Here is a 12870-nt window from a genome sequence, read left to right as displayed (position 1 = left end):
GTGCAGGGTCTCTGACAGAGGCTTTCTTCCCCCCAGATAAAGTGAGGTACAGGGTGAGCCGACCGCCCCAGGCTGCTGCCGGGCTCTCGTCCCCAGGCAGAAGGGGCTGGTTGCGCCGGAACAGCCCGGGGAGAAGGACAGGCTGCTTCAGCTGCTGCGGGTGTGCTGCTTCCCGCGGACAAATGAATCACTGAAAATGCCATAAGGAGTCAATGGGCATCCTGGTCTCCTCGCACAGCCCACACAGCTGGTGGGCAGCATGAGCCATCGCGCAGGAACCTTCCCTACCCTCCACTGCGCTGCCTGGCCTCTGCTGCTTGCTCCAGGAAATTCCCATCTGTTTCAACAGCTCATCCACAACCCCCTTCTTACTCCTTTGCCACCACAGTTCTCCCTTCATAGGTTTCCCCTGCAGTAACTGCGTGGCTTTAGCTCCACGGCATGTGCAAGGCTGCGATTTTGGAGGGGAGCAGGCTGCAGAATCAGGCAGGCTGGAGCCCTGTACATCACCCTGTGTGTGTGCATCTCCCCAGCCCTCAGTGCTGGCTGTCCCTGTGCCAGGGAAAGAGAGCTGCAGCAAGCTGAGTTTGGTGGCACGGGGTGGGGAGGGACCCTCTGCCAGGTGCGCTCCAGAGAAGGGACTGGGGGCTCTTTGCCACAGCACAGGCAGATATGGCGCCCGTGTGTGCCTGCACGAGGGGCTTAGCCAGCACGGTGGAGCATTGCTCCCTGATGGTGCCTGAGGATGCTGGAGTGGGAACGGCAACCTCTGAATGAGCACAGCCACAGCCCCGCTGCCTGGACGAGCTGGAGATCACAGCCAGGAGCCCAGCCGGCACTCACTTGTCCTCTGAAGCCACTCTTTTGTTTCCCAGGTCCCCTCTAGCCCAGGAGGTCATGTCCTCAGCCCTGTGGCAAAGAAGACATCAGACTGAGAGCAGAGGGGCAGTTTCTGCCCAGGCTTGTGGGGAGCAAGGGCCCACATCGCCCAGTGGTGCATTTCCAGAGGTTCCCTCCTTGCCGACCACTCAGCAACACAGAGCCCTCATGTCACAAGCTGAGGAGGAGGATGAGGCAGAAGCTCCCGAGTGAACATGGCTGATCAGGAACCACCAGGCACAGAAAGCATGGAGGAAAAGCAACACTAGGTCCCCGCGCTCGGTGACTTCAGGTGAAGGACAAGGCTGAGCTGAGTGCCGAGTGGGGCTGAGGGGAAAGAAAAGCAGAGCTTGTGGAAAGGAACCAAGCAGAGAAACTCAGTGAAACCCAGGGGCATGGACTGCTAACCGTTGCTGCCCTGTGGGGAGCTGGGCCTCCAATTAGCAGCCCACATGAATGAAGATTGCCTTAGGGGAGGACTTTGGGAGACCCCCGGGGGCACCTTCCCCTTCCGCTGCCCCCACCTTACCCAGCCGGCTGGGGTGGCTGTCCTGGTCACCACACAAATTCCCCCTGGGGCTGCATTTAGTTTTAGTGCCAAGGAGAGAGCGGCAGAACATGGGGGGCTGGCGAGGACCCACCAAAGCCTGAGGATGTTGTAACTCGGAGGAGCCCCATTTGCCGCTGCCTCTCACTGCCCGGTCCTTACAACATTTTCCCATCCACAAACAGGGGCAGCTGCAACATGAAACTGAAGGCGGGAGTTTGCACAGCGCAGGGTGTCTCCTGTCCAGCCGCCGCTCATTGGCTCCTGCCCCTGTCCCACATTTGGCCTTTGGTAGGCGAAGGGTACCTTCAAACCCTGTCCCCTCCTGACCCCTGCCCTACTGACATTACTCGCTCTCTGCTGTTTTGAAAGGGCACTTGCAGACTTTTCCTGTTATATTTTACCTTGGTAATATTATCCCCAGCCCCTCCGGGCTTAGCATCGTGTTGCTGCGGCTGGCTGCAGTGCCGGCGCAGTGCCACGGAGCGCTCCGGCTTAGCCAAGGCTGGCAGGCGAGGGGTGGGCATGAGGGGTTTATTTCTGCCCGGCTGTGGCTGACACCTCTTTGAGTACATAAATACGAAGAGCAGCAGAAGCCGGAGCTCCGGCAGCTCTCCTGCTCACAAAGCTCAGATTCTGGTTTAGGAGGAAAGCCGTGAGGACTTAGCAAAACTGCACGGTCACTCTGTGCGCAGAGAAGTGTGCGTGCACATGGGGAATATAACATCCCGTTCACACCATTGCACTGAAGTACTGCGGATCGGACGCCCTCTCTACCCACCGCGAGTATTTCTGAGGCTGCCACATGACTGACTTCTAAGAAGGTGGAGACAATACCAGCTATAACATCTTGTCCTCCTTCGCCTCTCTCCTGGTGCTTTCGAAGCCCTTTTTATGAGCATTATTCAGCCAATTCCCCCAGAAACTCCAGGGCACAGGGCAGTGGTGTGATCTCTGTTCTATAGGTGAAAAGACCCAAAAGGCCCAGAAAAATGCTTGGACTGTGCAAAAGTCCGGAGCGGTCAGGAACAGAAGTTGGAGCATGTTAACACCGACTTGCAGCCACGTGAGCAACTGTACTTCGTCCTCCAGGATCCCACTGAAACCCAGAAGTATCAGCAACTCCACGCCTCTGAGATGCCCTGTTTCTCTCCATCTCCGCTGTCCTCTGGTCCCCTCTCGGCATAAGGGCAGCCTGACTCTGACATCCCACCCAGTTTTGCCCGCTTGGCTGAAAGAAGCCCTACCCCACCCCTGTCCAGAGGAGAAACGGGGCAGCGCAGGCTGGGCTCTGCTTTCCTCCTGCTCCTCAGTGCCCCTGGGCTGCCTGGCTGAGCCGCAGCGTGCGGGTGGCTGCTGCCAGGGTGGGTGTCCCGCAGGCTGCCGGCAGCTGGGGACTGGAAAGGGCTCATCTTCTTGGGTTAGAAAGTAAAGAGGGGGGAACTGTGCTTGCACACACACCAGAAGGGAGAAGGTATTTCTAAAACACACAGCTATGCACAGCTTGATTTTAGAACAACCTTTCACAAGTAATTCCCATGAATGGTTGCTTCCTATTTGAGTACAGCTGGTGTAAAGGAAATCACAAGACACTCGAGTGAGAACCTTGCCTTTTGTGCAACAAATTCCTCGCAAAAGACTACTTTCGTGGTGAGGCCTTCCAGTCCTGCTTTTTCCCCTGAGAGGACAAATGTCCCTCCTGTTCTCAGCTCACCTCCTCTCTCTGTAGCGTTCAACGCTTGCATCTTCTGCAAAGGAGAGACTGGAGGGAGGGGAACGCACTCCAGACCACAGACCAGCAGGGTCAACTGGGAATTCGAGTCTTGGTCTGCAAGGAATTGCACGTGCCCCAGAGCAAGGCAATTCCCTTCCCCAGACCCTTCCGGTGCGATCTAGCAGCGCCCTGCTCTGTGCTGTGCCTGCTGTGAGCCACCGCTGTTCATCCCAGCAGTGGCGTTCCTGGGTCCAGACCTCCCACCCACGGGAAGAGAAATTTCATTCCTGGTGGAGCAGCACCAGAAAAAGCACCTTGAGTAACTGTTTCAGCACTTCATAACAGTAATTAGGAATAAAGTGCCACGGCAATGAGGAAGAGGTGGTGGCAGCTTCTCTCTTGCTTTGTTCCATCCCAGCAGCTGAGCTGTCCCTGTCCCCAGCTCTCGGCAGACATATGATATAACACACGCTGGCCACTGACATCTTCTTTCGGTGCAAGGCTTGGGATCATCAGGGAAAATCCAATGTTGCCACACTGTATGGTGTTGACAGCATGTCCTGAACCAGAGGGAGCCTGGAAGGTATTAGAGAGAGGCTGGAAACAGCGCGCTCTCTGCAACAGAAGCAAGGCAAGAGCATGGACGGGCAGCAAGCCTTTCCTGCCAGAGGAAGAAGCACCTTCTGTTCACCCATCAGAGTCTGATACAGAGCTCTCCACCTAGATCGCTCCACATCGCTTTGCTGCATCAGCCATTTACACTGATCCTGCAGGCCCGTCTGAGGGAATTTGAGGGTCTGGAGCCATCAGGTTGCAGGTTTTGCCACTCGGCTGGTTGTGTACCAGCTAATTCGGGCTGCAGTGCCAAGCCCTGCTCTTCCCATGTAATTGCTACAGGTAAGTATATAGAACATTCATGAGATTTTTTGTCCCATTATTAATTATTTCTGAAAGGGCTTTTAGCGTACGCCTGAAAACCCTGGACAGAAAAATGACGTGCGTGACATCGAGACGCTCGCAGCAACAGTGGGATGAGCACTGAGATGAAATTGAGGGAAATCTGAAGATCTTTTGCTCCTTGTTACTCTTTGCTCTCAGTCACCTGGCCCCACTTCAGTGCAGACCCACCGAGCCTAGAAGTGACCCTTGGCCCAACACGCTGCTCTCAGGGTTTATGTATCTCAATATGGAGTGATCTAGGGACTGTTGAGTGGTACCCAGTGATGCTGGGTGCCCCCACTTTTAAGGCCTGGCATTTTTAAGGTGTGCATGGCATTACTTAAAGCAAGTGACATGGGTGGGTGCTCATCCTGCAGGAAGGTGCTTGCGCCCCACATGTGGCTGCAAGCCCTGGGGGGCACTCTGCAACTGCAGATGTGTGTCTCCCGCTGGGCCTAGGTGTGACCCCCAGCCCAACTTGCTGCACTCAGGGTTTATATATTTCAAGTTGGGGTGATCTAGGGACTGTTGAGCAGCACTTGGTGATGCTGGCAGCACCCCAGGTACCCCCACTTTTAAGACCTGGCACTTCTAAGGTGTGCACAGTGGTGCTTAAAGTGGGTGCCGTGGGTGGGCACGTGTCCCGTGGGAAGGTGCTTGTGCCCCACGTGTGGCTGCAAGCCCTGGGGGGCACTCTGCAACTGCAGACGTGTGTCCCCCCAACCCACCGAGCCCGGATGTGACCCTCAGCCCAACACGCCGCTCTCAGGGTTTACGTATCTCAACACGGGGCGATCTAGGGACTGTTGAGCGATGCTCGGTGGTGCTGGCTGCCCCCACTTTTAAGGGCTGGCACTTTACGGTGTGCACAGCGGTACTTAAAGCGGGTGTCCTGGGTGGTTGCGTGTCCCGCGGGAAGCTGCTTGTACCCTACCCGTGGTCGCAAGCCTCGCGGGGCACTCTGCAACAGCGACGGTTCCCCCCCTCCCCTGCACCCTCCCACCCTCCCCCCGGCTCCGTCGCCCTCCCCGGCTCCCGCAGCCGGCGGGCGGGGGCTGCGGGCGGCTCCGCCCCGCCGGCCACCCGGCTCCCCGCTGCCGCCACCGCCGCCGCCGCCGCGCCTGCTGCATGCTCGGTGCCGCCTCAGCCCCAGCCGGAGGTGGAAGATGGCGGAGCCGGGGCCGGATTGCAGCTCTCTGCTCGACGAAGATCTTTCCTCCTTCGTCTTCAGTTACCTCGCTGACAGTCAGGTAGGGAGGGCGGTGGAGGGGCTCTGCCGTCCGGCTTCCCAGCGCGGTGCAACTGTGTGTGGGGGGAAGCCGGCAGACCCCCCCCCTTTCCCGGGGCACCTGGGGGAAGAGCCGGTCCCTCCGGGGTGCCTGCGGGGTGCGGGGACCGGCTCTTCCCCTAGGTGCCCGGAGGATCTGCGGGGGTCCCGTTTGCTCCACGGATGCGCAGAGGGAGAAATAAGGGGAGGGGGGACGCGCGGAACCCTGCAGCCCCCGCTGCTCTCTCCGCGCCCCTCCCCGTGGCTTCGGGGCGGCCCCGGCGCGGCAGCAACCCCGCAGCCCCGCCGGCGCTTTCAGCACCACTCGCACGTGGACTCTCGTGTCGTGTCCCCCCCCCCCCTTCTGCAGGGAATTTGGGGGGGGGGGAAGTTGATGGGTTGATCGCTTTCGGCACAACCCCCCCTCCCTTTGCAACAGTCCGTCCCCCCCCTTCTGATCCCCCCCCCCCCCCGCTGCAAAGGTGGGGAGGGGGACGCCGCGGTGCAGGGCGGGGGGGGGGGGGGCTCCGCAGGGGGCTGCGCGGTGGGGGCTGATAAGAGCCGGGCTGTGGGATGAGTCATGCCGAGCGTCAGTTACACGCATACGGGTTGGGATCTTGGGGGATGGAGGTTTGGGAAGGGGGGGGGGTTGGCAGGGAGAGGGGTCTCGGTGCTGCAAGTCAGCAGCTCCAAAATCTGGATGGGCTCGCTTTTGGACGGAGCTGGGTATTAAAATCAGATTAGGGCTCCTTGGCAGCTCCCGCACGATCACGAGAGCGAGCCGTGCTGGCTATAGGGCTTGCATGCTTTTCCATTTTGGGGGGTGGAAGAGAGGCGCTATACAATAAGCCGGGCAGTAGCAAAAGCCGTGACTGATCTGGAGCACAACCGCGCATTTCGCAGTCGGATTGATGAGGCTGGTGCAAGTGGGAAGAGTTTTCTGTAGTTATATATCATCCCTCCAGCCCTTCACTTTCATAACCACAGATTACAAAATAGCTTCGATTGTGAAGCTAGCACATTCATCCCAACCCTTGCTGTCTCACCAGTATAGCTCCGGGATTGCAAACAGCAGGAGCATGCATGTGGGGAATGGGATGGGGACTAATCCTGCTGTTTGGGTTCAAAACAAATAAGGTCTCAAGACTTGGTAAATCAGATTTGCCTCTGGTGCATGTGCCAGACAGAACCAGGCAGGTCTTGCCACCAGCTAGATTGATGTAGTCCCGGTGCCTCTCCTCGCGTGCACCGGCTCCAGAGCGCTCTGGCTTGGCGTGGGACCCCAGCAGCTTGCTGGGGGCAGAGCAGGGGGAGGTGGCAGCTTCGGTTGTTAACGAAGAGCTGCTGATGGGTTGATTACAGCAGAAGGGTCAGGAAGGGTGAGAAACAGGCCGAGAAGATTTTGTAAGCGGTTTGCGTTTTCTGATTTGGATGGATTTATTATTGCCGAGGGAACCGTTGGCTGGAGAAGAGGAGGCTGGCTGTGTGGGGTGCCATCCCTAGGAAGTATGGCAGAAAGGCCGCAGCTCCCACCAGCCCCATTGCTCCCTGGGCAGGTGAAAGTTTCTGGCTCCGCTTCCCTGCAATAACCTGCGCTCTGCGTGCTTCACGTGAAATGAAAAGCTTGTGTGATTGCAGCATGCATCTGAAGGCTTGTTTCTTTTTTGCTTTTTGGTCAGCATTTGATGTGCCAATTCAGGAATCTGATTCCAAAAAGAGACTGCTAAGGGGAAAAAAAAAATCCTGTGAATTGTCATCCTTCTCTGGTGCAAAACCACCATGTTGTGAACATCCCCTGCAAAATTTGGGACTGTGAAATGGCCTGTGATGAAATAAGACCGTTTTTTATGGCATCTCCTGAAATACAGTTTGCTGTGCCTGTCCTCTCTTTTTCTCTCCCTCTCCATACATGCACTACATTGGAGGGAGCAGTGCAGGTACGCGCAGAGTTAGTGCTAGTCTGATGTCTGCGGAGCGTGTGACACGAAGAGCAGCAGCAGGACCTTTGCAGCCAGCCGCAGGTTCCCTGGGCACAGTGTGCAGCCTGGGTTTGCTCTCCCGCCTGGCGCTTGCTTTGGATAATCCCATTTCCTCTCTGTCCCCACGTGCACAGGGGGGCTAAAGGCTGGGGAAAAAGAAAAGAAAAAAGGGAGGGGGGGAAAAAAAAGAGAAAAGCTCCCCCTCAGCTACGATTTGCATGCATTTGCTTAAGAAACGCCTGAAGTTGTAAGCGTGTGCGGTGCTTGTACCTCACCCTGTGCCGAAAGCGCGGGGCAGGCTCCAGCCCGGTGCTGTCACATCCTGCCTGGGGAGTCGGAGCGGGGGGCGGTCCCGGGCCGGCCGCTGACGTCTCTCCCCGTTACTACCGTACGAGCCTCTGCTTACAACTGGGTTACTGACTTCTCAATGAAGCCCGAAAGCTGCTTCCGCAAAGTCCCCGGTGCTCCGGCACAAGATCAGATTATTCTGAGAGGCTACAATGTCAGGAGGCCATGAGATCATGAATATTAGCCATTTCCTTCGTGGAAACCTTGAGGAACTCTGACTCTCCTCCTCTCTCCCCCGTGCTCCTCCCCAGTCCTTGCTTTTGCAGTAGGTTTCGAGAAAGGCGCAGTTGGGTGCGTGCAGGTGCCAGGCAATCCCTTCCTCTCCAGGGAAGGAATCCTCGGGAGGGCTCTCGGGGAAATGCACGGTGAAGCTTTAACATGGATATTTGCATCAGTCCCGTAATTATATGGGCTTGAGCTGAGGATGCCTGCTAACCTCTATTTACATATCGAGGACAGCGATGATTCACGTGCTACCTGCATTGCTACAGAAAGAAAATCAGTGGTTTTCACTTGATATCTGCCTTTCTCCTGCCAACTCCTTTTCCTTTTTTAACAGCAAAAAAAGTGATTTTCTTTTGCTGCGACTCAAAATGTGTTATTTCTGGGCCCGCTTAATCCATTTTGTGCAACTCTCTGCTGCTCAGAGGTATGAAGCTGGTTGTAGCTGGTTCATCTGCTGGCACCAGGCGCTGGAGAGTGACAACCATGCAGCTCTGCCGAGAGCACCACGGAGCGGCCAGTGACTCTCAGCATCCCTGCGAGATGCAGGAGCAGTTTGACTCTTACGGCTTCGATTTGTTTAAAAACCACAAACAAAGTGCAGCGGGGGGAAGAAAAAACAAAAAACCAGGCTGGTTCTCGAAGAGATGCTTAAAGATCACATGAACTGAAATACAATATTCCCTCTTTCACTTCTCAGCTTCCTGCTAACAGCTTAATCCATTGATGAGTGCAGGAGGCACAGTGAAGCCCTTGGTGGAAAAGCGGTCCATCGGCTGGATTATTACTGCTAGTAATGGAGCGAGGACGCATCCCCAATTTCTGATAGTCCTCACCGAGCGGACTAATATTCTGCTGTTTCTGTGGCTTTTCTCTCAAATATTTTTTTTGCGGGGGATGTCTGGATGACTGAGACAGCCCAAGGGCCTGTGCAAAGTGTATCTCCAGCCTGGCTGCATTGCTGCAGCTTGGGTCAAAGGGCCACTGCATTGCTGGGGCTGGAGACCCCCCCTCGCTCTCCTGGGGAAGCAGTGCGAGGTGGCTGTGGCGTGGTGGCAGTCACCGATGGTGGCGGTTAGCAGAAGCCACGCCGGTATGTTTGCAAAGCTGGGGGCGGCAGTTGCTGGGGATGCCGGCAGGCGCCCGTGCTGCAGCGGCGGCTGCGGGAGATGGTGAGAGCGGTGTGCTGCTGAGCCTGCCGCTCCGAGCCGGGAGAGAACAGCCGCTGGGAGCAGCGGGAGAGAGCAGCGGTGGGGGAAAGGAGGGCTGGTCTGAAATCTGGCCGCTCAGAGAGCCTCCCCACATACCCTCCTGCCTTCACCCCCTGCTTTTGAGCAGATCCCCTGGTGCTCCCCACCCTGGCAGGGCCCCAGGGCTGCCCCACACTGTGTGCTTTCCTCCCTCCTGCCTGCACATCCCTGCGCTGGTCTCATGCCGTAATGGAAAGGCACCTCTCCAACAGGTGAATAATTAAGGTCTCAACCTAGTGCCTCCAGCAAAGGGAGCTTTGTGAGGGAGACAGATCTCTCTCTCACATTAACCTTTCCAATGTCAAAAGCCTCTTTGTAGTTAGAAACTCCACTTGCTCCGGCACTTCGGTGCTGTCAGTTGTCCAATGAAAAATGCCTGGGGGATGCCCTTCCTGCCCCAAACCCCTTCCTGGCCTTGAGGAATGGGTCCCATGGTCCCCAGCACAGGGCTGGGGACAGGGACGCCGTGGGCTGGCTCCTGGCAGGTAGTGTGCTGTGCTGCCAGCCACTGCTGCCTGCTGCTCCCGAGGCTTTCCAGGCTCTGAAATCCTCTTTGGTGGGGCTGGGGGCCAGCTCATGGCACAGTGTGGGAGCCCCGTGTCTGCACTGCCAACGAGCAGTGTGCCAGCACCCATGGGAGCTCGGGGACATCACCCGTTCGGCACTGTGCAGGGACAGTCTGTGGCAAATGCCACCAAAGCCACGGCTTCTGCCTGCCCATGGCCTTGGGGAGAAGGTGTCACTGGGGTGAGGGGCATCGTCCCTGCAGCGTGCTCTGAGCTTGAGCACCCCGTGGGGCTCTCCAGCATGGAGGGGGTCCTGGCTCTGCTGGGGAAGGGAAGGGCTGTCACCAGAGATAAGGGTCCGCTGGCACCACACACGTTGTGCTCACTCGCCGCCACCGAGGAGCCGGGACGAGGGGAGCTGGGGACACGAGGTGCCGGCAGTGCCTCAGTCGGCAAACGCGTTTGCTGGAGGAATCAGCTTCGGGCTCCCGCGGCCGAGCCCCGCTCCATGGCAACCCTGCGCGGGCTTATATTTCTCGTGACTGCTTGGCAGCCTGAAGTGATTTAGCAGAGGGGGAACTTTGTACACGCTGGAGCTGCTGCTGCCAGCGCGGCCGTGCCGGGCTGACCACTGTGGTCCCGGCCACGTGGTACTCCTCCTCCCTGGGGGGCACAGGCTGGGGCAGCCCCTTGCCTGCACCCCAAGAGTGGGCAGCTGGCTCCCCTGCCTGCACACTGTGCCAGGAAGGGCAGGTTCCCACCACCTGCCTGATGCCAGACAAACTACCCTCTCGTGAGCGCCTCAAAGAGAGTGTTTTAAGCTGCCTCTGCTTGTAGTAATGAGCCAGAGACTAAAGGTTGAAGTTAATGGGGTGGGTGGTCAGGTGAGGTAATGACCTACTTCCAGGGGCACCCGTGCCGTAGGCACCGGGTGACGGTCCAGCCAATGTGTTTCCCTTCCCTTATCGCTTGGCTGTTCTGCTTTTCAGCACTTTTCCTGAGCTCTGGCTAATATTTATTTATTTATTTATTTATTGGGGGTTTTTTTTGTTTTTTTTTTTATAATGGGAGCTTCCAAGAACTGCCGAAGGACTTTCCACAGGTCTGGCTGTGCTCAGGGTCTTATCAACCCCATCCTTACCCTGCTCCATCTCGCTGCACCTCCCCAGGCAGAGACAACAGCCAGGGTTGAGCTGCTGCAAATTGCTGTGTTAAACCGGTTCACTTCAGAATTAAGATGGGGAAAAATCAAAGCTGGAAATCCTCTTTGGCCCTGTAAGAGCTGGACCACCACTCCTCCCCAGGGAGGGGTTCCCCATGTAGCAAGTCTGGTATCTGCTGGTGGGGAGTGTGGAGACTGTGGCAGCCCTGGAGGCTCTTTGGGATGGCCCCATCCGGTAGCCAGACTAACCTTTGATCACTGCTGGCTCCTGGGCAGCAATGTGGGGCTTAGGGAAAATACTTGGCTTATCTTGCATCCCTGCTGTCCCCAGGCAAAGCCGCAGGCACTGGGTGCTGGGTGCCTCCCCAGTGTTGTGTGTGGTGTTGTCGTCCCCCATACCAGGAGCTTTGTCAGGGAAACACGATGAGGGTCCTGCTGAAGTATCACAGGAGATTTTTATATCTGCCTGTGCATACCCACCCTTCCCGCAGCACCCTACCCACCCAGGCAGCGAACAGGCAGGCGTTTGCCTTTGCAGCTGGGAGCAGGAGGCCTCTGCCCTTGGCGAGGGGGAGCCTGTGTGGTGGGGGCTGAAGTGAGAGGGACCCCAGTGCACCGGGAGGGCTGATGTGACACTTCCCCCCTCCCCTGGGACGGAGCAGTACATGCTTTGTATGGATGTTTTTGTGCTGAGGCGGCAGAGGATAAATGAGCCTCGAGCTCTTGCAGCGACTACGGTTGCAGGGCAGCGTATCTTTACAGAGATGCATTTTCTAAATTCTTCCTCTGCATCGGTCCTGCGCCCTGTGGTTGCTGCCTGCAGCGGCAGGGAACACGCCGGCTGAAACAGCCCCTTCTGCTGAGCCAGCGCCACTGGTCAGGCTCCTCAGTTCCTGTTTCAGTTTGCAGCAAGTTCATCGCTGCTGTCGCTTCTGCTTCCCCGGCCTTTGTTTGGGGAGTCTGCAGAACCCCAACTGACCCCAGCGTATGGGGTGACGGGCGAGGGGTGTGGGAGGTGTCATCCTTTCCCCCTGCCAAAAGCTGCCTTCCCCACCTGGTCCCCGAGGAACCCTCATTTCCTAATTTTCGTGCACATCAAGAGCAAGGAAATCCTGTGACGGGGGGAGATGGAGGGGAGAGGGCAGAGCATCCCGGCACAGGCGGGGGGCTGAGCTGGGGCTGTGCTGCAGCCGGAGCAGCGTGCTGGGGCGGCCGGCTGTGCCTTGCGGACGGAAGGAAGCCCAGCTGCCTCTAATCATGTTTCTCCTCCTTCCTGCCCGGATGAGGGGGGACTGCAGGTTTTGCCGCCTGCAAGTGACAGCTGGGGACCCGGTTGTCCTGCTACGAGGGGACCCGTGGCCGGAGCAGCCCCAGCTGTCCCTCGGTGTGCAGAGCTGGGGTGCAGGGGGGCTGCTGCCGGGAGCAGGCAGTGTGGTCCCTGGCCCCAGCCTCGGCAGCTTTCTTGCTGAGCCCTTTCTTGCTTCGTTTTTAGCTAAAGTGCCTAGGTAGGAGCAAGTTATGTTATTTTTTTTTATGAAGAAAGTGCAAATGTAGCCGTGGGGTGTTTCAGGAAACATCCCAGCGGGACACTGCCGCAACCCTTTGCATGCACACGAGACTGATGGGCTGAGCTCCAGCCAGCCCCGCAGCAGTCGGGCTGGGTTAGAGCAAAGAGCAGCGCTGATTGCAGCCAGGGTGATGGTTGTACACGTGCTTCGATAACAGCAAGGAGCTGGAGGTGTAAAACATCGCACTTATACAGCTCCCCTTGAAGGCCAAAGCAGGGGCAGGCTCTGGCTTCTCTCTGCCCCGCGGCCAGCCCCTCCGCGAGCATCGTGTGCCGACGCCGGTGGGCGCAGGGCTGGGGCGGCCGCGGTCCTTTGGCTCCTTGCACGTTGCCCAGGCAGAGCGTGAGCTCCCTGGGCTCAGAGCAGCGGGGAGAGCGGCCGCTTGTGTGCCGCAAGGATCGGGGCTCTGTCTGCTGGCAGTCAGCACTGGCAGAGGGCAGGGCAGGACACCGGGGGCTGCGCCGTGGTTTGTGCCAGGCGAGCTGGCAG

At 57.8% G+C, this 12870-nt stretch overlaps 1 protein-coding gene across 1 annotated transcript in view; it reads left to right on the top strand.

Annotated features, from left to right (window-relative positions):
- Positions 1-5159: 5159 nt before the first annotated feature.
- Positions 5160-12870, top strand: part of PPARGC1B (PPARG coactivator 1 beta) — a 54978-nt gene continuing 47267 nt past the window's right edge. The window contains exon 1 of the mRNA XM_075766930.1: positions 5160-5329. Within this exon, the coding sequence (XP_075623045.1) occupies positions 5246-5329 (84 nt within the window). The 5' untranslated portion in view covers positions 5160-5245. The remainder of the gene's footprint in view (positions 5330-12870) is intronic.

Source organism: Balearica regulorum, chromosome 14, assembly GCF_011004875.1.
Source record: "Balearica regulorum gibbericeps isolate bBalReg1 chromosome 14, bBalReg1.pri, whole genome shotgun sequence".
NCBI lineage: Eukaryota > Metazoa > Chordata > Aves > Gruiformes > Gruidae > Balearica > Balearica regulorum.
Note: the sequence above shows the minus strand (reverse complement) of the source record. Positions and strands in the feature narration are given on the sequence as shown.